This window comes from Magallana gigas, chromosome 10 (genome assembly GCF_963853765.1).
Source record: "Magallana gigas chromosome 10, xbMagGiga1.1, whole genome shotgun sequence".
NCBI classification, from domain to species: domain Eukaryota; kingdom Metazoa; phylum Mollusca; class Bivalvia; order Ostreida; family Ostreidae; genus Magallana; species Magallana gigas.
The window spans coordinates 8,825,699-8,851,115 of record NC_088862.1 but is presented as its reverse complement, the minus strand read 5'-3'; the positions used below and the strand labels follow the sequence as shown (position 1 = coordinate 8,851,115).

Genomic DNA, 25,417 nt, shown 5'->3' with positions numbered 1-25,417 from the left:
AAAACAAATACCATGAAGAATTATTTTTTAATCAATGACAACGTTGATAGCTTCTTAATGTATCTGGTAAGCACTATACAGTATAAAACTTATTTATTCTCTTAAAATAGAGTCAAAATCTATAATATTGATACAATTATTTTCTAAATACTACTTCCTTCAGAGGATAAAAAGTCGTTTTTTGAAGAAAAAAAATTGTCACAACCATCTAGCCCACTATTAGCAAAATAACTGAACTTTTCCAAATAGTGGCATAAAGTGTAAGATAATAAATTAATCACTGCTACACTAGGTGTGTGCATATTCAATGTAAATTAAGTAAATTCAATGGAAATAATGAGCACGTACCTCCGGTTTCTGGCAAAAGGAATGAATTTTTGACCCAATCTTCTTCCGTTTGAGAATAGATTTCTATTAAGGAGGCGCCGATACTACTGCAATAAGCCTGCAATACAAAAAGACTTTTATATGTTGCATTGCCAACATTTTGAGTTGAAGCTTAAGATGAAAACGCGAGCCGCTGTAAAAAAAAACACCATTTTGTTACGTTAAAACTTTGATTCATTGAAAAACAAATAAATCTGAAAATAAACAGGTTTATATTGTAATTCAACGATAATAATATATGTCTATTATATATTAAGTGTGAATAAGCAGGAGGCAACACCTAGCTATTCTAGTTTTCTCCCTATGTGATCCAATTAGGGGGCTTTATAGTTTATAGCCAAAAACTAAGTTCATAGGTTTTAAATTAGAATTACAAAGATTCCTAAATATTTAGACAAATTTCTTCTTTATAAAGAGTTAACTAAAGTCTGAAAATGACCACGGCTATTACACTTTATGAAATGTACAACCTGTGCGTGGCTCCATTTTGTTCCAATTGCACTGAAATAATAACAGTGACCAGCAAAGAGAGCACAATCATTCTTACACGCTGGAAAGAAACAATGGATAAAACATTAAGATGGCGTTTGAACTTTTAGTTTGTCGTGTCACGTTATCCTTATAATTATTCGCGTTTTTTCATAACTAAGTGTCGATATTATTTAGGAAACGACAAAATAAATATAAAAACAGACTCGTGATCATTGATAATATAGTATAGTACATGAGATAAGTTCTTTTTCAGGATTCAACAACATACGACTGAATCCCAACTGGGAACTCATTTTAAATCAACTACGTAAGTTCTAGTTTAACCTTTTACATGTCACAATTTGTCTTTATTGAACAAATGTGTGTAAAACATGCCAGTGGTTTACTTCAGCATAAAGACATTGTAGTTTAATGCACTCAAACTCAAACTGTAGATATGTATGGGTAGCAGCATGGATTATAGAACATGCTACAATGTACAATAAAAACAAACAACTGAACACATCACTGATTATTCATAACAATGGATAATTTTTTTATCACCTTCTGTGTCCTCCCAGATTTCCCATCCGGATGGAATCTCTACAAGGTTTTCGTTTCCCAGTTTGTCCGTTGGGCGGCATCTAAGAAGTTTGCAAAGTTCCAAAACGCTGTTGTAGTAAATAGCCGCACACTCAGGGAGTTGATTAATGCATCTGTATGTGCACTCCAAACGGTTTAAAACGTTGACCGTTTTGATGAGACATGGAGTTGTTTCCATCTCCACTAATTCATTGGATGATACCTTGTCCAAAAAAATTCCTTGATTTTCCCCAGTAGCAAAAATCTCTTCCACATACCATGTTAAACATAGAAAAAGACTGTAAACGCACCATTTTTGCCTTTCTGGAAATTTCATTATCTTATTAAATTTTCTCAAATGTCAGTGAACCTCAGCTGTGTTTTTATTTTTTGGTTATGAGGCATTGCTCCTCAAAATTATATTTAAATACTAAGGTTATATTGAACTACCGTTCAATAATAATACGAAACAGAATTTATGGAGACATCGAATTTCAATTAGGCTATACTGGTGATGACTGCGACATTATAATGTTGTAAAGATTTTCATTATCATCAAAAATATAATAACAATGATTGTGAACAGAATTCTTAAACTCAAATATTATAACAAGTGCAAAATATTTGTTAGATAAGTTTAATGTTGAATAATTTATTTGGTTGTTTTCATTTTTTTAAAAAGAAAGACAATAACAGAGTAAACACGACGATTAAAAAAAGCCAATACAATGATTTAAATGACGCTAACAAATTATCACATACGAAAAAACCTTTGTTGTTGATTTCAATAGGTAATAAGTGTATGAAGATTTTTATTGACTAAAAAATAGGCCATTGGTATATGAGGTACATATTTAACAATTATATACAAACAAGAAATATATTGACGCAGAGGTCAAATTGACGACCACAAATCACAATTGATTGTTTCTCCATTTAAAATGGAAAATATCGAGTTTTTTATGTGTGCTACAGTTTTAAGTAATGATCGAATTCTTGGCATCAGTTATTCGGAATTATGATATAAAAATAATTTTGAATATCAAAAAAAAAAAAAAAAATTATCGAGTTTTTTATGTGTGCTACAGTTTTAAGTAATGATCGAATTCTTGGCATCAGTTATTCGGAATTATGATATAAAATAATTTTGAATATCAAAAAAAATAATTTTGATAACAGAAAATATTTTTAATATAAAGAATTATAGTATCTTGCTTGATTTCAAAACTTCAATTGTTGGTATCAGATCTACATTAAAAAACGATTGACTTATTAAATGCTCCCTGTGATTCAGTTTTTTTAGTCATATCAAAAATTGTGCTTCGATCCTGAAGAGTTATATAAAGAATTATAAAGTATGCTTATGTTAATTCGTGTATCATTATGGCAAATCCGTCTATATCTAAACTGATTAGCATTATTTTTCTGCCTATCTGCGATTTGTCGTAAACTGATAGAGGTACGAGCAAAACCTTTGAAAATTGACGACAGTAAACTTAGCAGGCATACAGTCAGTGCTTTCAATTAATATAAAAAGAATTTCCAACAACACTTTCAAAGTGCACATTATAAAAACTGTGCAAATACAATATGAAAGGTTTAAATATGAGCTAACATTTATATAAATTTTGACAATGCTTTTAGTTTTTCCACATTAAAGATATTTATCAACTTCTTAAAATCATTATTTAACTTACTTGGATTTTCACAGATAGCACATCATGTTGTTTGACAGAGACACCCGTTAATTTGTGAAGAATGTTTGCTGATCTATACAGACAATCAGTAGGTAACAAAAACTTAAAATATCTAAGCTTCACTTCTATAATCGATAAAGAAGATCAACTGTAAGATAGAAGATCAACTGTAAGATATCTTACTTCTCACGTTTTGATTTTATTGCGCAGATTTTTATTATATTTTAAAGGAATATGATTTTATTAATTTAAACCTCACAGATAAATCATCATTTCATAATTACACAACATTCATAAAGAAAATATATTTCAATTAAAGAAACAAACAAGTTTTTTATGGGAACTATTTTCTCGTTCATAAGGTTCGTTCGTCGAAAATGACAGAAACAAGCAATTTTATGAATTTTCAATATACTTTTCTTTTTATTATACTTTATTCATTAAGCAGTACAGTTAAGGCGGCAAATAAAAATATCGGCAATTTTTTGGTAATGAAAACACGTATACTTTAGTTAAACTGGCATGTCCTTTTTAAAATCAAAAACAGTCACTCAAATGCAATATACATGTATATTCTAAAATATAAATATATATAACAGTACCATATTTTATGTTCATAGTGGTCACGTGATATGACAGTCGCATGGTACAAGCAGATGTATTTGTGGTTTTGAGGTCATTTAAAAAATTCAATATTACAAGGGCATAATCTTGTCAAAAATCACAACTGAATTATAAAATAACTTGATGTTATATCGTAGATTTTGAAAACGTTTCGAACTTTTTTAGATAAGATTATTTGTTAGTAGAAACCGTAATTTATAATGAATATGTTGAATAATTTTGAAGGTCACAGGGTTAATTTCATCAAAAATAATTAATTTGAAAGATTTTACAGGGAACTTAGAAGCTTAAAAGTTACATAGCATATTTCAAATTCACATGTAAAAGTTTGTCAGGATCAGGTAAGTGTATGCCCTTGCAATAAAGTGATTTATTTAGGTACTCAGCTTTAAGATATTATTACTTATTAGGTTAGTTACTGACTCACTACGGAAATTTATTGGGTTGATCAATCTCATAGATGGCGAGGCGTAGCCGAGCCGTCTATGAGATTGATCAACCCAATATATTTCCGTAGTGAGTCAGTAACTAACCTAATAAGTGTTTTGTTTTTCCCAAAGACTATCAAGCGACATATTTTATTTACAAATAGCGATGATCTGCGCAAAGCCTTGTACAAAATGCCTAACATCTCGTCCAATTTAACTCATTTCTTCAAAATTGTCAATCTCACCTTTCAATTACTCTTTAAAAATCTTTGCTCCAACCATGTTTACTTACAATGATTTGTTGCTATTCAATTTTAAATGTTTTCTCTCTTTCTCTGCAGAGATTTGAGCAAATTTCGACGCTGCCATTTTGTTCTGCTCCAGACAAAACAATGTGACGTCAATATTCTAAGGGCAACTACTCTAATTTTAAAGAATTTTAAAGGGCAACTTCTCCAAATACTTCAAGAACTTACGGCATGCGGTTTATGTATTAAATACTATGAAATGTCGAAATGAGTAAGCGAAACGTCGACCAATGACGGCCATATTGCCTAATATTATTTTTCACCAAACAAATATAGAGATATAGGAGGCAATCACGTGCTATGTTTAAACCAATGAAAGTGTGGCATTTCAGTCCGAGGGAAAAGAAATATAAAAATATATATATATATATATATATATATATATATATATATATATATATATATATATATATATATATATACAAAACCGAGGTTGCCTCATTATACGCTGCATACTTATAACAAAATGAAAATAAGACTATATAGGTAGCATTGCACTAATAATACTGTTCAACAGAATATTCTTTTATAATTTTCCGGAAATCTATGACATTTATTTTTCTTTGCTAAAAAAACTGCATGATAGCCTTCAATGACTTATCTAAATGCGTCATTTTGAAGCATATGATGTCATATTTTGTTGTACAGGGAGAACATCTCGCTTATTTTCCGTGTGTACGATATAACGGACATCAAAATTGTAAGTAATATCATTTTTTGTTTTCAAATAAAAGATTAGTATAAATTAATGGTCTGCTAATAAATTAATAAGTACTTTCGAGGTTTGTGATATACTGTGATGCCATAATGCACGTTTCCTGTACTTTTTGTCTGAACGGAATTTATTGACTTTACTGTGCTGCGTATTCACATATTTAACATTTGATAGGTTTGTGCCATGGTCTATAGGTCCTGTGTGACTTCTACAAATCTAAATTCTGAGAGAGTGATAGACGGTTAGCAAAAACTCGTGCTAATATGTGAAAAAAATCTTCGAGTTTTTTTAAGCCAAATTTTGCGAGAATTTTACCTTTAAAGTCATATATCTAAAATTTGACATCATTGACCCAATGTTTTACAAGTATTATGTCAAAATGATACTGAAAATATATCTAGGCATACTGGATAAATCTTATAAAATTCTTGATATTCAAAATGTATAACTTCAAATCAAATTGTAACTATTATAGAATTTGCAAAAAGGTTTAACTAAATTGCCCATAACTCAGAGGGATGAACACTGAGTGTGTTTCGTCTACAGATATCGTTGATATACTTCTCAAGAAATTCTTGATACAACAACATTGAGGAGTGGCATACCTTAAAGTAGGTATGCATTTATTCATGGTATTACTTGGCCTTTTGACAAAGATACTGAACAATTTCGTAAAACGCCCAGTCATTCCCTTCTCCAGACCGCATCAAACCAACACACTCCTGATCCCCATTTTTATTGTTGGGCTGGCCAATGGCCCACTTTGGATATACCATTGATTTTCCGCTGTTATAAACAAATGTAGAGGACCCATGCTGAAACGAAGCACCAATCCAGATATGACAATCCCACTGGGTGGGGCACTGTGCTTTAACTGCAATGAACGTGTAAATCAGTTATATAAGCATAGTGGTCAAATCAGGAAAATAAATGAATGGCAATTGATGGCAATGTAGTTTAGCTTTCTACAAAGCTTTTCTTATACACGGTAATTGATAATGCAATCTTATGTGCTATTCCGGCTCTAACAGTTACTACTGGGCTGGATTAAAGATCGCAGCTGCTACCGTAGTTACTATTTTAGATACCTAGGCCGTTTTGAAAGCACTGAATGAATTAGTGTTGTTATGTTAAGCTAGCAAATCGTTTTAGATAATAGTGGCCACGCATAGCTAGGTAGCTATTAAGATCTTGCTTGAATAGTAATGTCACAAATTGTAAAAATGTATATCTGAAGAACTTTTTAAAGCATGCTTCACTAAAAATAATTCCCATGCAGAAGGTTGAACCTTTCCTGTGTTCATCTTTCAGAAAATTTGAATATTAACGTTAAATTTGTTTTGTACATGTTAAAGGGTTTTGCCCCATACATCCAAGATCTGTTCGATATGCAATGTGTTGTGGTACAGCGCAAAAACTCTTTGCAATATTTCGGTGACGATGATACTCCTGAATAGGTCTATTTAATACCTTTCAAACGGTTTAAACACTCGCCTTGAACTCCGCAAAGCTATAAAATTTTAGTCAATACAATACAGCCAGTCGTTGACCACTGTTTTAAGAATGGTTGAGGATATTAAATAGAAAATTACAAAAGACTTCTGCCAGATGAATGCCGCATTTATTGAAAGATGACCAAAAACGGGCATGAGTATAGGAGCCACTCACGAATTATTATTTTTACGATATCAATTACATATGTTTTGACAAATAATAAACTCAATGCTTAATATTATATGATTTCTTAATTGCTATTTTTGTTCAAATTTCTACCTAAAATATTCATGGGTCTTGAATTCTTTTTTAAAAGTTTTGTTTGTTTATTTTTTTGCGGGGGTGGGGGGGGGGGGTGCTTGTGCACAGATCCAGAAATCAATAACGAAGTAAATTAGTAGGGGCTGGCTTAAGTCAAACTGCCACTTCGCTAGACAATTGCAAGATATTCGTCCCGCTCCTCTATAAATCAAACCCTACAATGTTTTTTAGAACTGACATTCATTGTTTGTGCATTTCAGCACTGAACTAACATAATTTAAAGTATTATATCGATTTGTCATTTGCGCACCCCCATCCCCCCTAACGATTTTGATCTTCCCCCCTTCTGCAGGCATGTCTCGGTCCGAACATATGTTTCGATCTTTTTTTCAATAGTTTATATCAAAATATTGAAAAATATTTATAAATCAGAGCCTTTGTAAAACAGACTGTCATGTCATTTATACGACTATATTAAAATAATAGACTCGAATTTTTGGGCTTTAATACCGAGAAATCGGAAGAGTACTGTCTTTTGTTTTTTATATTTTAAACATTATTGGCACTTGAAGATTACCAATGCAGCTTCATTAGTTTTCTCCAAAATCGTTTCGGAGCGATTCTGCAATTTTTTGCTACATTACGGGTATATGGTAGGCATTTTAACAGTGGTATAGGCCTGTCCCGAGACACAGTTAGATTATTCTAACTAAGCAGAGTGTAGTGAAATTAATAGCATTATTGTAGGCTTAAAGCTTTATTATGTAAATTTATGGCAACAATACGATGTGTCGATGTATCTATTTTGTAAATGTCCGATATCATATACAATGTCAACCCGTGCACGCACGGGTCAAAGTTTAGTATATATTTATTAGTGATGAATGTTTGCTTCTAGATTAAAGTAGTCTATCTAGTATTCATTAAGTAACACATACTTAGAACATTTAAGCTTCACTTTTACATGTACAATCGATGAAGAAGAGCAACTTTACAAAGGAATATGTGTGGGACACCATAACATATCAATGCAGAGTTATAATCGTTCAACTTTGCAACAGCTCTTGTTTCTTTTTTCATATTTCATGCAATTCATTATAAAACACTTAATTTTGGGAAAAGGAAGTGTATATAGTAAATAATTTCAAATACTGAATCTACACGTGTCAGAAGAATCAGAATGCTTGAATAGTCATATCACAAATTGTAATATTGTATTTCTTCTTAAAGAGGTTCTCTCCTCAGGATTTAAGTTGCCATTTTGGATCACCTCCAATCTGAAAATTCTGCATCACATATTTATTCTAGTAGTATATTTATTTTTTTACAACACCCAATAAACTTTTAAAATAAAATTACATTTTTAAAGGGTTAAGTAAGGGACTATATTTTGAGGCGGAAGGTTTTCAAGAAGAAAATGAACAATTTAATTACTGACTAGTTTTAGAGTACTGTTACTTTAGCTTCATAATTTTCAGCGCAGACTAAATTCCAGATAGTTTGCGTATTATGATATATTCATGGCGTTCTAAAAAAAAAACCCATATTAAAACAATATTTTGATGCTTCTATCGATATAATTTGGCATATTTAGCTTATATTTCATGAAAATTAAGAAAAATTAACTCCCATTTTTGCCTAAAATAAGCTTTTTTCATGCTATATCTCAAATTTTTGAGATATGACCCCTACTTTATTTTTATTTTTACATGAGACATTAAATGTTTTGGAAAGATGACATTACTATAATTTTATTTTATTTGCGTTATAATTTGATTACTCCAAATGTTGTTGTGTTCATTATTTACTGGTCTTTGAAGCCACCAGTAAAGCAATTAAGGATTTTTAAACTTTGACTTAGATTTTACTTTAGTCACTACATGTGTTCAACATTTTACTGTTTTTAAATCGTAGTTAAATGATAGTTCAAACTATAAATATTTGTTTGATTTCTTCAAATTATCAATTTTCATGTCAAATTCAAGCAGAAATTTCAGGAAAATTATCATTTTTGTTTGGGGTCCTATATTTCCAAAAAATGACATGGGTCAAATATAAAATAAATGAACATTTTAGGTCCCCATCTTAATATTCAAGAGGTTGTTGGATGAATGACATTACTATTATTTCAGGTGCCAACCTCCTTGAGAACTGTTTAAGAGATGTTAAACTTTATGCATCGTATACTTATATAAAACAGAAAATTGTCTTTTCGTATTTGATAAACCCTAGGGTATGTGGTAAAATTTTCTATTTACATTCTATTGTTTTTCCCATTAAATTCTATGATTTTTTTAAATGCCTCTGAATACAACAACCTCATCATTGCGTATGAATTTTCAATCATATTATATAAGTTGTTTCATAGTATTGATTTCTATGTTATGAATTTAAAGATATATTTAATTCTAGTTCACTTATTAAAACATCGTATTTTACAATTATTAAACTATAAAGTTGAATTAATGGTTAAAAGCAACATTTCAGTTTCATGGATTATATTTCATGCTCACGTCGACAGTCTATATGTGATAACCAGTTTAATCCGGTTTTAGAAAACAGTTGTTACTAATTTTTAAAAAACCCTCCGTGATTTGTGAATTGTACAGATTTATTTAATAAATTAATTGATTTCATCCATGAGGGAATGTAAATATAAGCATTAAATGTATTCGTCGTGTCAGTAACTGCCATCAGCATACAAATTAGAACCATTTTAAAAAGAGCTTGGACTATTGGTAGTTGTGTCAAACAACAATGTGATGTAGGCCTGTCTATTTCACTGCTGGCTCTTTGAAATCAACAAGATCTGTCTGGCTTTTGAGCTAAGACTACGCAATCGGTGCATATTTCGCTTCAAACCGCGTCATTTTTGAACTTGTTTTGACGCAAGAAAAAGATAGTTACGTACTACCGAAAGTCCAAGGTCTTCTTTAAATGGCTCTATCATAAAACTCTCTAACATATGCGTCTTTGTCAGGATTTAGGCATGTTTGGTTACTTCATGATAGTGCTTCGTCACATCCATATGAACTTGTGAAGTTTGAGAAGGTTGTCTCGCAAACCCCATACTTTTCAGATCTAACCGGTACCCCATGCGACTTTTTCCTTCTTTTTTTTTTTTTAAATTTAGCTAAGCCATCAACCGGTGCCTCAAAATCGGCGTACCATAACGAATTTCAAAAATGGATTCATATATTGAAATTTTGAATTTTTAACCGCGGAGAATACTCTGAAGGGATATAATGTTCATTTCATTAATTGAGTCGAATGCTTATGAGATATCGAGCAGTAAACATTCATAAACTTTATCGAACAACCTTCGTATTTACAAGGCAAAATAGTTAGAAATTGGGAAAAAAAATTACGGCTGAACGATGCAGCTCAAGTCCTAATTTAATAAAACAAATCTACTGTTGTTTTCAGTGTGTGTGGATCAATGAAAGACGTTAACGTTATGAGTTTACTTTTTTTTGTTGAGAAAATGCTTATTAGGTCATCTTAAAATAATTTGGGTTTTCAGTTTAAGGTCTCCAACATTTTTAAGCTAAACAGGGTTAAACTATTCATTATCACATAAACTTCAAGTCTTACCTCCCGTTTCTGGTAAAAGAAAAGAGTCCTTCACCCAATCTACTTCCTCTTGAGAATATAGTTCAATCAGATAGCCGCCTCTACTATTGCAATCAGACTGCAATATGATGATAACACAGTTAACAGAGTTTGCTCAAATAAACAAAAAACATATTATATAAAAGCAATTACCGGAATATAACATATCTATGTAGGCAGCTTAGGCATTTATATAATATAAAGAGCGTAATGCTGTTAAAAAAAACAGACGTGGGAATTTGTATATCCGAAAATGCAATCTTTGTTGTTATTTTTTTTTTTTATCTGAGTATGAATTTTGTGCTGTTCTGGTTGTTTATCGTTCGTTATTCTGGCATACGTTTTGAGTTGGAGTACAAACAAAAATCACGTTGAACTTTGAACTCGTTTTGGGTCCCAAGTATTTACCTGGGGGTCACGGTTTTAACAATTTAAAATTTTACTATCATAGAATCGTTGCATTGTGATCTCACAAATTATAACAAAGAAATTCTTGTGAAGAAGATTTATAAACAGCTTTCGTTTATGTCTCTGTACTGAACTTTGACCCCCTCTCCTCCCATTTGGAGCTCCAGTATTATAGTCCAGGGGTCACAATTTTGAACATGCATTTAGTATCTAAACTATCTTATTATGCTTGTATAGTGCAGTTTTTAGAAGGTTTTTTAAACATTTCCCCATATATTTCTATGTTAAACTTTGAATCCCTCGAAGGGGCCTAGTATTGGTCCGTGGGTTGTGGCTTTTACATTTAAGAATCTACAGTTTTCTACACCATTTGAAGATACGTGCATAGTTATTTCATAAATTGTATCATTGTAGTTCTTGAAAGGAAGAATTTTTAAAAATCTCTATGTACTTCAATGTTTAGCTTTCAGGCCCCAGTATTTGTCCGGGGCACGGAATCTACACTATCTGATTTAGATCAAACCCAGATTTTCTAGAATGGGATAGGTAGTGGTAATTTATAAATATAGCAATTTTTAATCACCACGGCGTTGTTCCATATTGTCCCAGTTGCAATGAAATGATAGCAATGGCCTGCAAACAGAATCCAGTCCTCTTCACATGCTGAAAAAGGAAGAAATGTATTGAAAAATAAAGTTAACACAAGTACTTCCATCACTGAAACTTTATTGCTTGTAAAATTATGTAAAAATTCTCAAAAAAAAAAATGACAACCCGACCTAGATTACTGTGCCTTCTTTAATTATTACAAACTTATAGAGATATTTTTGAGCTTTGTGAGGCAATCATTTTCAATACCTTTAATGTCCTCCAAGAGTTCCCATCCAGAAGGAATTCCTACCAGGTTTTGGTTCTCCAGTCTGTCCGTCGGGCGACATCTGAGAAGTTTGCAAAGTTTCATGACTTTATTGTAGTAAACAGCCGCGCATTCAGGAAAGTGATTTATGCATGAATGGGCACACCCCAAGCGGCTTGAAACTTGGGCAGATTTAATGAAACATGGAGTTGTTTCAGCCTGCACAGCTTCGTTGGGCGAGACCTTGTGCAGATAGATCCCTTGAATGTCTCCCTCTGCAGAGATCGTTTGCATATACATTGCCGAAAATAGAAAGATACCAATAACTGACCATTTCTGCTTGTTCTCAAATCTATGATGCTGCGACATTTTCAAAATTTTTGAATGGCAGCTTATCTTTCGTCCGTTTTCAAGATTTTAGTAATGATGTGTTGTTCCTAAAAATAATGTTTATATACATGGATGGTGTTGTCCTTTCGTTCAATAGAAGTAGCCAATGGAGATTTATGTTTTACTGTAATTATGCTATCATAATTATAAAAGCACAATGAATAGATTAAAGAGCTCATGATGTTAAGTGAGATATTATTATAATTAAAGTTATCAATAAGTTATAATAACATACGACGCATAAGTAATTGATACTTGAATGTTTAGTTTAAAAATCAGCACAAGTACTAGCAAAGTAGGTCAAATACGTTAAACTTTGTGGTTTGGCGGGGTTTTTTTTTGTCTGATGAATTTTAAATCACAAAATTATATATTACGAATTGATGATTCTGACATTATAATTAAAACGACGTCCAAATATTAACATGTAAAAAGTCCCTCTGTTGTTATTTCCACCCCGTATTGTATACGTTATTGTTAAAAACTCTTTGATTCCCTCGCAGATTGTTTGTCTCTTTGTTCAATAGAATGCCGTATTTACTGAACGTATTGATTTGAAGGAGGCTGGATGGTCTACACATTTACCATCAGATCTGCCTCATACTTTTAAACATTATATATTTTGCAATAAAATATCATTTAGTTTTTTAAAAAAGCCCAACTATTTTTTAAAATTTGAACATTTGCCTCTACGTTTATACAGAGCTGTACAAAGAAATACCTATATTTGCTCGTTCGATACTGTCAATTCAACACAGATGGTTCTGCTTCTAAGCTATGAATATGATGCTTTGTCTCTTGATTTATATATTATATGATATCACCGAAACGCGAATTTTGTGTTGAACTCGTTCATCAAAAGGAGTATTTGTGTTGTTTAAAGTGCACCATTAACCAATAACAGGAGAGAACAGACGCATGCAGAGCATATAAAGAAATTAAACACAACCGACAAATGTTGCTTATACTTCTTTCTGACGCTTAAAATTAAAATTGACATTTTCATATTTCTGGTAGAGAACACCCCCCCCCCCCTGTTTTCTATAAATTTTGATAATGAAACGTTATTGTTTCTAAATTAAATCATTGTTCCGATATTAGGATTATATTTATAGTTGGATGGAAGGAACGCAATACAAAAGTTTACATAATATTTTAAGTAAGACTGAGGCTAAAATACCAAATAATATTAGCACAAAAAAGGAAAGAAATAGAAGCGTTGTTTCTGATTTTGAGTGTGGAAAACTGAAGTGGGACAAACAGACGGACGGACGGACAGACGGACGGACAGACAGACGGACTGACGGGCGCAGAGGAAAGCTATAGTCCCCTCCGGTGAAAACCGGTAGGGGACTAATAAGAGATGCGTAAGTACGTTATTAATTGGAAATTGTATTTACATTATCTATATAAGTTATAGACTCTAATCAAAAAATTATGGAAGTAGAATGGACACAATACCCAAGTGGCTTGCGACATGCAATTAATGAACTCAATTAGAACCTGATTTAATTATTATTTTTGTTCACATTACTACCTAAAATATCAATGGGTTTTGAATTTTTTTTATTTTTGTTTGTTTGTTTGTTTGTTTTCATTTTTTTTTTGGGGGGGGGGGGGGGGTGATGCACAGATCCAGAAATCAATAACGAAGTGAATTATATTTATATAGTGGGGACTGGCTTGACTCAGACTGCCATATCGCTATAGACAATATTTTTGATCCGCTCCTCTCTATATAAATGAACATGTAATAAAGTATGTTAAAACATTTCATAAATTAACCATTATGATGATTAACATTATGGCTATCGTAGAGTGCTTATGCATTTCAGTACGAAAATTAGCATACATGTAATTTAAAGTAATCGATTTGTCATTTGTGCCCCCCCCCCCCCCCCGGTTTTGATCCGCCCCTCTTCTGCAGGAAACACATTTTTCGATCATTTTTTTCAATCGTTTTGAAAATGAAATTGAAATATGAAAAATACTTATAAATCGTATTCAGAACCTCTGTAAAATGTAGAAAATATTTCCCTCTTATTCTTTTTTACAAATGGTCGTAAATTTGATATTTTGTGCGGGACAGGCGTCTTGAGAAAATGAAGATAGACATGGCTGCCCAAGATGGGGAATATTTTAATATCGGAAGTATTGTCTCCTGCACGACGTGTTACAACCAGAAAATCCAGGGTGAAGTGTTAGCTTTCGACGAGGGCACAAAAATGCTTGCGATCAGTATCCTTTTTATCGATGTTGCCCCGACGGAAGCGTGTAAAATCGGCTTTGTTTACACGAAACGTCAAAGAAAAGAGTGACCTGTGAACGAAACTGCGTATTGTTTACATCAAACAGTCAAGTCTTCAAAGTCGAAAACAGTATATTTTTTATGAATTTGAACTAAGTTTTTGTGTTTTTTTTGTAAGTACAACGATTTTAATGTATTGGTAAATGTATTATGATTAGAGTGATTAGGTACAATTTCCATGCATGTACATGCACATAACATGCATTGATCCGAGGGATCATAAAGCAACCATTCAAAGACTTTTGTGGTAATATTAATCTTTTGACATGAATAACTAGCAACAGTAGTTTAGATTTAAACACAAGCAAAACTAATGTTATTTGTTTGCTCTGATATATGAAGGGTGATGAAATCCATGTTATCATAATGTAAATGCAAAGCAAGGGAAAATTTTTAGAGGGAAATGACTTGCAAATCATGAACCTTAACCAATAATAGAATCATCTGCAGCCAGTGGGAAGCGAGATGTCCATGATATAAGGATGGTCAACTTGTCCTTTGTTAGCCACATCAAGGTGACAAAAGAATGCAATGACCCCCCACCCCCACTCACTAGCATCAGTATACAAAAGGTAAGAGTACTTTTGTTGATTATTTATCAAGCAGCAGGAATTAATAATTGTGTAATTTTTACCATGAACCATTCCTTGTCTTGTAGTAGCTATGACACATACTACTCGATAAAGCTTAATTGCAAACATAAGTCATCGCGAACTAGTTTATCGGAAAGTTAGTCTCGAGATAAAATCCTTGCGAATAAAAATTGGTTTACTAAAGAATAGAAAATGTAGTATAATGCATTGGATAGGTCCAATGTAATGTTGGCTCTTTCTCGTTCTTTCTATGCCTACATTGATATGAATTTTCTTGTAGATACAGAGTAGATTACGACAGAACTTGGACGAGAAGAGAAGGCAGGTGAACTACATAGGTATCGGCGTAACCCCAGAGGGCCAAAGGGCATTTAACTCAATCGTCAAAACGTAAGAATATTCCCCAGAGTGTCAAATTTTGTTCATGGATAAACTGGAGTGGGTTGATACTTGTTGAAGAAATATAAGGCTTATTTTGTTATTTCATAAAGTTATAATTGTAACGTTTATTGACATTGCTGAAAAAAATGAGGAAATGTAAATTACATATTTTTTGGTAATGATTGCAATCGGTTTATGGTAAACATGCTATAAATGCTGTGTAGTGTACATCAATATTTTGGCAAAAATTGATTTTTCAGAAAAGAAGTGTATTTCTTGATGTTCCTATTCCTATGCACATATGTATGGCATTTAGCGATGTGATAGATTTATAGTGGGAAGTTGCTTTCCGCTAAAAACGTAATAAATTTAAAGAATACTCAGCTAAATTTAATACTTTTATAATTCACTATGAAACCAGACAAAACTTTTTACAATATATTATTTTATTTACATATCTTTTTTAAAATCAGGGATATAAAATATTTTCACTGAGATTTTGTTTATCGCTTTTGGATCCACTTGTTCAAGGGAATAGTGTTGTCGTTTATGAATTTCAGAGAAACACTAGCATACTTAACAATCATGACTTAACAAGCTGAAAGTCTTTAAACCAGTTTGTTATTCCTGCAAACTCCTAGAGAGGTATAACTGTAGATCCTTATTGTTGCTGCAACATGAGACATTTTTTAAGAGTTCACATATACTCATACAAAATGCATGGAAACATTTTTGATTAACGATTTGATGTGCTGTACATGTTAATTATTACCAACAGATTGAATGAAGTCAGGTGGAACGGGAAAGACATAGTAGTGATGGATGAAGTCAAAATCGTGCCGCCATATGGACCAGAAAACTGCACAGGGAAGGAGGGACAACTCCTCAGTCACGTCAAAAAAATTGTAAGTGGCAACATGATTCTGTTGGATGCAAATTAAGGAGGCTGGATGGTCAACAAATTAGTCATCCGATCTTCCTTAAATTTTAAAATATAATCTCTTTAGCTATTAGATAACTATTTTTTAATTAAGAAAAATTCCATATGATTTACCTTTTAGCTATGAGCATTTTCTTATAATCTTATATAGAGCTCTCCTATTAAAGGAGATCAATACAGTCTAAAAATGGCCTCGACCATCAAGCCCTCTTAACAGTTTATCAGTTATCTAAGTAGGGTCAGATTTCATTGATTGTTCTAAGAGTATACGTGGTATAATGTTACTTTATATAAATGAATTTCTGGTATACATTTGAACATCCTTGGAGCTTCATGCTGGTATGAAGGTAGCTAGCATTGCAGTACAAATATATGACCAGAGTTTAGTAGATAGGTTAGTATGTAATTTTTTCTGCAATGCTAGTTACCTTTATAGCCGGAATGAAGTACCAAAGATTGCATCATAGTGTTTGTATTTACATCTACCTTTTAAAAATGCTATCAATAATGTTACCATGAAATGTGAGTAAGCTATGTATATTGTTGATTACAATGTGTCACGAAAAGAACAGCCAATTTTCCATAAATGTGAGGGTCACTATAGTAACTACAACTTCTAGGAAGTCTTGGGTCAGTCCTTTGAGTTTGTGATCACAGTGTAGCTCTAGTTTCGGTTAATCAAAAAATAATCCTTGTAAAGTTAACAGAAAAATTATGAAGAATACATCAATGAACAATTCACAATTATTTAAATTAGCTACTTTAACTAAAATTTTCACTTATAAAGCTAAACAAATACACTTAAGGAAGGAGTCTTTTCTGGTTTTCGACTTGTCAAACGTAAATTTGATTAATTGTTCATTAAATCAAGATGAAAGGAAATTAAAATAGTATATTTTTCTTTCTTTTTTACTATCATACAACTTGGCATAGAAAAATGTAATCAATGTTTAGAATGGAACAAGGACTATATTTTTGGCGTAATATTGGCGTAGGAAAATATCAAATGTTGCGCAATTCAGAATTGCTGCAGATTATATATATATAATGAGTCTGTTTTAGCATTTTAAAAACAATAACAATAATGTTGGATTTTTTTTTACTAATGTGAACTAATAATATGATACTTGGGTTTCAGATAATGTTTTTAAAATATGATTTGCCTATCAAATAACATTTTATAAGCTTTTTAAAGCGCCCATTCTATACATTGATTTTTGTGAAAAAATCACTAAAATCAGTTTTTCTCTCTTATGAAACGGTCAATATATTAGCTTTTCTGTCAATTTATATCTTTATATAAAGTCTTCATAATACATAAAAATTAGAAATATTTTATTATTGGAAGCATAAAAAAATAATCAAAATTTCTTCAAAATTTAAGAAAATTAGAGGAAATGCGGGCTAAGCAATATCAATTTTAGTATAAATATTTATTCCAATTTAGTAGTATAAGCTGATAGACACTCTCATGGTCTATGATTTCATTGAAGATTTGAATCTTCAAATCTTAAACAAATGTCTACAGAACTATAAAGAGCTACACCTATTTTTATCAATCTTTACGTTGAGGAAAAAGGTAGTGACCTTGACCTGACCTTTATTCGAAAACAAAAAGGTCAAATTTAATTAAACTGATAGAATCATTAAGTAATATGATCCGTTTGACTGTGTCAAAATTTCATGCATTTCTTATTATAAGAAGTATGTTTGATAATGAAAAGACTCCTTCCTTAAAAGCAGTTTAGAATGCGTACCAATGCTAGGTCGTTTTACTTGATCATGTAAATTTCTGTCTTGTCATACATGTACAAATTACAAGTGATTTTCTAAAAAAATTCAGAGGGAAATACTTAATGGATGTTAATACCCTGTGATGGAGACTGTTTCAATTATGTAATGATATATTTCTGTATTATTTGTGATTTTGCCATTCTTTGAGACTTTTTGCCAAAATTTTCAACTAAGTGAATGAGGTCAGGGCTGCGTTTTACAAAAGAACTGATGGCTTACGACCAAATTAATGAATGCTATTTAATCAGAAACTAATCAATGTTTCATTCTCATGGCTGTAAAATGTTGTCATGGACAACAAAGTAGCTGTATAAATATGGTTCTAAGTGTTGTTCTTTAGATATTAATCCTTGAAACTGAAAATATTTACGACTTTGTTGTAAGTTCTTTTGTAAAACGCAATCCTGGAACATAAAATGTTCAATCATCAACTTTGATATTTGAAATCTGCAATTCAAGACTAGTCTTTGACATAAGGGAGATTGGGATTCATTAATATCAAAATTAGCTACATGTTCTAAACTGCAGCCCACATGCACATTTACAAAAATAATGTTCACAAAAAGGGATAATTGCTAGTAAACAAGCAAAGTGAAATAAAAGTACACATGTTTTTTCCAGAAGTTTGGTTTGTTTTAGATACATACATCGCTTGGGGCTACATTTGGACATAATAACTGATTTTGTCTTGATCAGGCTTTGACACAGTTAAAAATATTTTGCGACATAATGTCATAAAAAAGATGATTAGATAAAAATGGTCATTATTGAATACAATACGTGTAATTTAAAATCTTAAGATGTACAGCATTTGATACTGATTAATGACTCAGACTAACAGATTCAACCAATTTCTTGTACCTCAAAAAGCAATACATATACTTGCTCGATCAACACAGATTCATCACAATATTATATCACCATGTAGGAAAACATCATAATAAATCAATTTTCTTTTTTAAGAAGAGTTTGATTTAATGATTTTTATTCTGTAAACAGAGACATCAACCAAAAAAAAAAAAACTGGACAGAAATACAATGTATGTCCAAGTCTTATGGTAGTTTTTCATCCAATTCTTCTATTGACTGTTTGCTAAAAAAAAAGTTTTGATTTGAAATATACATGTACTAGCATAGAATTAAAAAAGAAAAAGTATCAATGCTCAAAGGACTATCATAAATTAAAAGACATTAGACTGAAATGTACTAAAACAGTAGTGAAAAAATTTGCACATTGTATGATCTTTATAATATTTTTCTCCAGATGAAAAGTGCTGTTGTATCATCGATATAATGAATATTAATGAAATGGTATCTTTTTTTCAGCTACAGAAACACCACACTGAAGAGAGTCAAAAGTCTGAACAGAGGAAGTCTGCCTCCCCAGTTCCTAGTGCATCATGAACAAACTGAAACATTTTTTTACAAAGGGAGACAATTGTATACATACAAATACACACACACAGACATTAAAAAAAAAAATCCAAGAATCTTACATAAACATCTGAACTTTTTTTTTGGATTAAAAAAAAAAAGTTTTTTTTAACAAGATAAAATGCAACTTGCAATATATTTGTGTGCGAATTAATGTAGAGTCTGGAGCACTTTTGTTTTTATGTTTTATTGAAATACTGAAAATGAAAAATACAACTGAAGTACGTAGGAAACACAAGAGGTCATATTTGAAAGTTGTGGAAATTCTTCAACGGTTGTTATGGCATTGTCAAGGAAGCTGGCTAAATGTCCATCAAACTAGCATTTCGCATGGCATAGTTTTTAATTTTTTGGAAAAAAATCTCAATTATGTTGTAAATTTTAAGATATGTTAAAGAAAGAACTGAATACACTATGCAATACCAGATTAGAAGGGAAGAAATTTTGAATCATGTCATCAATTTTAAGGATTTTATATACTGAGAAGAAATGTAATGAAATTGTTATAAAGGGGAAAACAGTGATTGTATGAGGGAAGAGTTATTTATTGAAACAAGAAAACTTAAGTTGTGTTGTTTGAAGATTATTAAAACTGATAATGCAGGACTATGGTGTTTCTCTTTTATGTTTGTTTGGAGGAAAAATAACTCAGTCAATGCCTTTTTATTATGAGATCATTAGATTTTAATTTAAATGGAATTTTTAGGGTGTCCAGCACTTAGGAATTAAAGTGTAAATTTCGAAACACATCAAAGCCATTTTTGGACTATATTAATTTAATGTCCTTTAAACAAATAGAGCTTTGTATAAAGATACTGGAATCTACTATTTAAATTTTAAAACTTCTCTCTATTAAACAATAGTTGTAATGGTTTGGTTGGATGTTATTTACTGCATAAGATATTAAGGAGGCTGGATGGTCAACAAATTAACCACCTGATCTACCCTATAACTTTAGATATGATCTATAAATCCATAAACTTTTGTTTAATAAAAAGAAGTTTTAAAATTTGAATAGATTCTTTAAAACTGGCTCCAATAATTAAAGAATTATATATGATAAGAGTTCAATTTGGCCCCCATAATTCACTATTTTTTAAAGTGTTTTGGGTACAAAATGTTATGTTATGATTTAGAAGAGTTGATATAAAATATATTTTTCACATATTTGTTTGATTTATTTGCACTCACTTGCTGTAAGTGACACTATTTCTATAATTCAATCAAAATCGGACGAAAATTGACATTTTTCACATCTTTTTACGAATGCGAAATATAGAGCCCATGCTTGAACCAGGACAAATTTTTTGTCACTTATTAGACTTAACTAGATACATCTCTGATTAAAATATTTTGTTGGTTCAAGCATGCACTCTATGTTTCCTGAAAGAAAAACTGCTTGAAAACAAGCTATTTTATGCAAAAATGGCGGAAAAAGGTTGTCTTTACAATGCCGTATTTCTAAATTGTGGGCACTTGAATCAAAATGAACATTATATAAGTAAACACATCACATATATATCTGTACAAAGAAAACAAAGAATTACAGTAAAATAATGATATTCCCTTTAGGTGGCCATGTTAGGCCCATACCATGTATAGTCCTTTACATGTAGATAATTCTGTAGTATTTCCCTTCATTCAACAGTATACAATATTAATACGACAAATATTGACTCCACAGTAATCATTCATAAGACAAAAATGAGACATCATGTGATTAGGAAAATATATACTGCATGTACATGAATATGAATGACATTATTTACTTTGGTTTCAAGATCATCAATTTCCATGGATTTTCCGAAACCAGCAGTTTTGTGAGTAATGGCTCTAACAGTATGAATTACTGTCAAGCTTCTTTAGTTGAATTTGGAAACCTGCTTCAAAAACAAAATCCACCAATATTTGCACTCTAAGATCTAGCTAGAAAAATGTAAAAAAGCTGGTGATGCACCCAGTAATTTCTATTCAAGCATCTTTTTTTCTCCAAAATTCACAAAATATTTGGAAGCAATGCATTATTGATCAAACAATTGATGTGCAAAGTTATGGGGCACCTTAAATACTGCAAATGAATTCATATACATTTAGAAGAGATTAAGAAGATTGTAAGCAACTTTTTCAAGGTTTGCAAGAAACATACCTTTTTGTCTGTATGGTAATATTCTAACGATCCATTCCTTTTGCCAGTTTGTCTATTGTATATCTTAGATCATGAACATATGCTTCAGGGTAGATCGGAATGTTGGTCATTGTTACTGGGGGGGGGGGGGGGGGGTATATACTATTTATGTAAATATTCTTCTGAATATTCTTCCCAACAAAAATTCAAACAAAATGACTGTAAATTCAGTCGTTGATTTGACTGGTCTGCTGGTCTAACATTAAGGGGGATGTGTAACCATCTTGTACAGCTGTTGTACACTTGAGTATAAGAATGTAAACATTTCTTGAACTGGCGTGTTTCTGCCCGAAACTGACCAACACTGTTACAAGATACAAAAGCAATAAATATGAGATTCTACATATTATGCTTACAAGAACAGGACAATGCCTTTTTTATAACTTATAACAGCTGTCAAACTGCGCAGCTACACACTTATTTTAAAGATTTAGAAATCTAAAAAAATATGAAGGGGGTTCATTCGAGTCCTCTCTACAACCATTTGTTGAGAAAACGTTTGAATCTTGCACATTGATGTTGTACTAACTTTGCCTCAAAATGGGATACCCTATTTTTATCAGTTGGCATTGGATCTATTTATAGAACAAGAAAAATCCAGTCTATACTAAGCACTCTGGTGTCTATGGAGACACATTAACGTTACTTTTCATAAAAAAATTAAATGTCGATTCAAAACAACCCGTGTTGAATTGATATACATCTCTATACCTGTCCCAGTTTTAAGGGTTTTTGTTCAGTTCTATAGGAATAAGTTGAGGTAAAGTCTTTTTTGAAGTGGGGTACGGGTCCAAAAAGTAATTGTTTTAATTAAAAAAGTATACATTATATTTTAATGAAAAAATGTCTTTAATACACTGCACAGTAGGATACCCTACCTTGAGACAAAGTTACAACTTAAATAAGCAAGCTTAGACCTTTTCATGACGAATAGTTGTAAAGGGGACACCAATAAACACCCTTCATATTTTAATGCCCCCTCCGAAGAAGGGAGGGCATATTGCTTTGTTGCTGTCAGTCTGTCCACTTTAAGTTTCCTTTCATTTTCTTTGCAGAGGTTGCATTTTTTGAGATAAAATTTGGTATACTGATTTATTTTAATGATACTTGGTCAAGGTCGATATAGGGTACGATCGAGCTATTTTCGACAGAGTAATTATTAATTGTATGCCTCTTGGACGTTAAAAATTCTATTTATTTGCAGTTTCCGTTCATTTTCTTCGCTGAGGTTGCACGTATTGAAATGAAATTTGGAATACGGATTTATTATGATATTTTTTTTAATATCTTGGTCAAGTTTGATTTTGGGGACGAATGCGCATTTTTTGACAAAGTTATGCCCCTCGTACTTAAAATAATTCCAATTATTTGCAGTTTCCGTTCGTTTCCTTTGCAGAGGTTGCACATATTAAAATGAGATTTGGTATACTAATTTATCATAATATTATCTAGGTCAAATTTGAATTTAGGTACGATCGAGCAATTTTAGACATTGTTAGGCCCCTTGGGCATAGAGAAATTCCACTTATATTTGCAGTTTCCGTTCATTTTCTTTGCGGAGGTTGCACATATTGAAATGAAATTTGGTATACAGATCTACTTGTATCATAATAATGTCTAGGTCAAGTTCAATTTTCGTACAATTGAGCAATTTTCGACGGAGTTATGCCCCTTTGACTTAGAACAGTTTCAGTTATTTGCTGTTTTCGTTAATTTTCTTCGTGGATGTTTCCAAGGGAGGGGGGCATAAGTGTTTCAAAAACATCTCTTGTTTTTTCAGATTTTTAAATCTTCAAATTAATTAAGTCTTTTGCTGCGCAGTTCGACAACTATTCTAAGAATCGGTCTAGGGCATCATTTGTGTCTTCAGGTTCCACAATTCTTATGTTACCTTCGTACCAAGTCGATAACTGCATAAACTGAACAAATTTATAATCAATCGAATGGTAAAATGCAAAATAAATTTGTTGCTTATAGATTTTTCTCACAAAATCTGCCAACTGAATGAAGAAATCAACAACAACTGAATGACTAACTTATTATTCCACAATTTTGTTATGGGTAAACTAATATTTGAATGAGAGATAACAAAATAACATAAGACTACTTGACATAATGTAAAATAATTAGAAAAGCATAAATGATTGAATGCAGTATTTAATTCACAAAAACTATTTGCAATAATCATTTATAGCATAATGAAAACTCAACGTATATTCACGTGAACAGAGTTTAACTGTGTTCTTAAAGGGGCATGGTCTTAATTTTTGTCAAAAATTATTTTTCATATTTTAATGTTAACATTGCTTCAGTAAGGCATTTTTAATAGGCAACCAACATTTGAGTGTCATTTGTTGAGCTATATTAAGCAAGCTACAATTTTATTTTTTGCCTTGTTAACAGATTTTGTTTCACATTTTGAATGTTAATTGAAGGTAAAACTTCAGTTTCAGACCTAAAATGAATGTTTTAAACGTTAGGAACTGTTTATTTATGGTTAAAATGAATAAGATGTTAGACAAATCAACTTGGAAAGATTTTTACTGGTATATTGAACCCATGTAAACAAAAACGTTGCACGAGCCTTGTTTACATGACAACGAATTGAGAACAGTGTATCTTGCTTATTACTCTTAGACTGGCTCTCAAATTTGGTTGATTGACAGAAATGCATTCTTACAGCACTGCAAATAATAAAAACAGGAAAATAGAATTTGAACAAAATCGTGACCATGCCCCTTAAATAATATGCACAACTGTCTCTCAACACAGTGCACAACTGCTTTCCTAACACAGTCACAACTGCTTTCCTAATGTTCATAGTCACAACTGTCTTTTCACACAGTGCACAGCTGTATCTTCATTAAGTGCACAACTATATCTTCATAAAGAGCACAACTTGCCCACTTCACAAAGTGCACAACTGCCTTCTTCTAACAATGCTCAGCAGCCCTCTCTACATAATGCACAACGTACTGCTCTCTTCACAAATACCGGATGCCCCCTCTACTGGTATATTGAACATGCAGCCCTCTCTACATAATGCACAACTGCTCTCTACTGCCCACTTCACCTAAAACACAACCGTCCTCTTCACCCTCTGCACATAATGCACTCATGTCCACTACACAATACGAATGTCCTCCAAGCAATGCACAACTGTACTCTCTAAAAACACCCAACTGTCCTCAACACAATGCAATGTCCTTCACACAAAGCACTTTTTAGCTCACCTGAAAAAGCTCAAGTGAGCTTTTCTGATCACTTTTTGTCCGGCCTGCATCATTTTGTCTGTCTGTCTTTCTGTAAACTTTTCACATTTCGACTTCTTCTCCAGAACCACTGGGCCAACTTCAACCAAACGTGGCACAAAGCATCATTGGGTAAAGGGAATTCAAGTTTGCGAAAATGAAGGGCCACACTATTTTTCAAGGAAAGATAACTAGGATTTATTTGAAAATTGCTGATATATATTTTTTCAGAAGTCTTCTTTTCAAAAATCATTTAACCAAAAAAGCTAGAACTTGTATGGAAGCATTCTCAGATAGT

At 31.9% G+C, this 25,417-nt stretch overlaps 2 protein-coding genes across 2 annotated transcripts; one reads left to right on the top strand and one right to left on the bottom strand.

Moving 5' to 3' along the window:
• Positions 1-5,791: 5,791 nt before the first annotated feature.
• LOC105345130 (aggrecan core protein-like) lies at positions 5,792-12,288 on the bottom strand. Its single transcript, XM_066073727.1, has 4 exons — positions 11,846-12,288; positions 11,571-11,650; positions 10,562-10,658; positions 5,792-6,086 (listed from the first exon to the last, which is right to left on the bottom strand). The coding sequence occupies exons 1-4, from the start codon at positions 12,210-12,212 to the stop codon at positions 5,848-5,850; spliced, it is 783 nt and encodes a 260-aa protein (XP_065929799.1). The 5' UTR covers positions 12,213-12,288; the 3' UTR covers positions 5,792-5,847.
• Positions 12,289-14,310: 2,022 nt separating this feature from the next.
• LOC105345129 (protein LSM12) lies at positions 14,311-20,289 on the top strand. Its single transcript, XM_011453173.4, has 5 exons — positions 14,311-14,471; positions 14,980-15,113; positions 15,415-15,524; positions 16,294-16,420; positions 19,576-20,289. The coding sequence occupies exons 1-5, from the start codon at positions 14,336-14,338 to the stop codon at positions 19,651-19,653; spliced, it is 585 nt and encodes a 194-aa protein (XP_011451475.2). The 5' UTR covers positions 14,311-14,335; the 3' UTR covers positions 19,654-20,289.
• The last annotated feature ends 5,128 nt before the right edge of the window (positions 20,290-25,417 follow it).

What these genes read in the sequence shown, in the direction of transcription:
- LOC105345130 (XM_066073727.1), bottom strand. Translation starts at nt 12,212, where the DNA reads ATGTCGCAGCATCATAGATTTGAGAACAAGCAGAAATGGTCAGTTATT. An exon ending in ACTCTTGGAGGACATTAAAG is followed by an intron (nt 11,651 to 11,845) that starts GTATTGAAAATG and finishes TTCCTTTTTCAG; the next exon opens with CATGTGAAGAGGACTGGATT. An exon ending in CAATATGGAACAACGCCGTG is followed by an intron (nt 10,659 to 11,570) that starts GTGATTAAAAAT and finishes ATCATATTGCAG; the next exon opens with TCTGATTGCAATAGTAGAGG.
- LOC105345129 (XM_011453173.4), top strand. Translation starts at nt 14,336, where the DNA reads ATGAAGATAGACATGGCTGCCCAAGATGGGGAATATTTTAATATCGGA. An exon ending in CACAAAAATGCTTGCGATCA is followed by an intron (nt 14,472 to 14,979) that starts GTATCCTTTTTA and finishes AACCAATAATAG; the next exon opens with AATCATCTGCAGCCAGTGGG. An exon ending in TCAGTCACGTCAAAAAAATT is followed by an intron (nt 16,421 to 19,575) that starts GTAAGTGGCAAC and finishes TCTTTTTTTCAG; the next exon opens with CTACAGAAACACCACACTGA.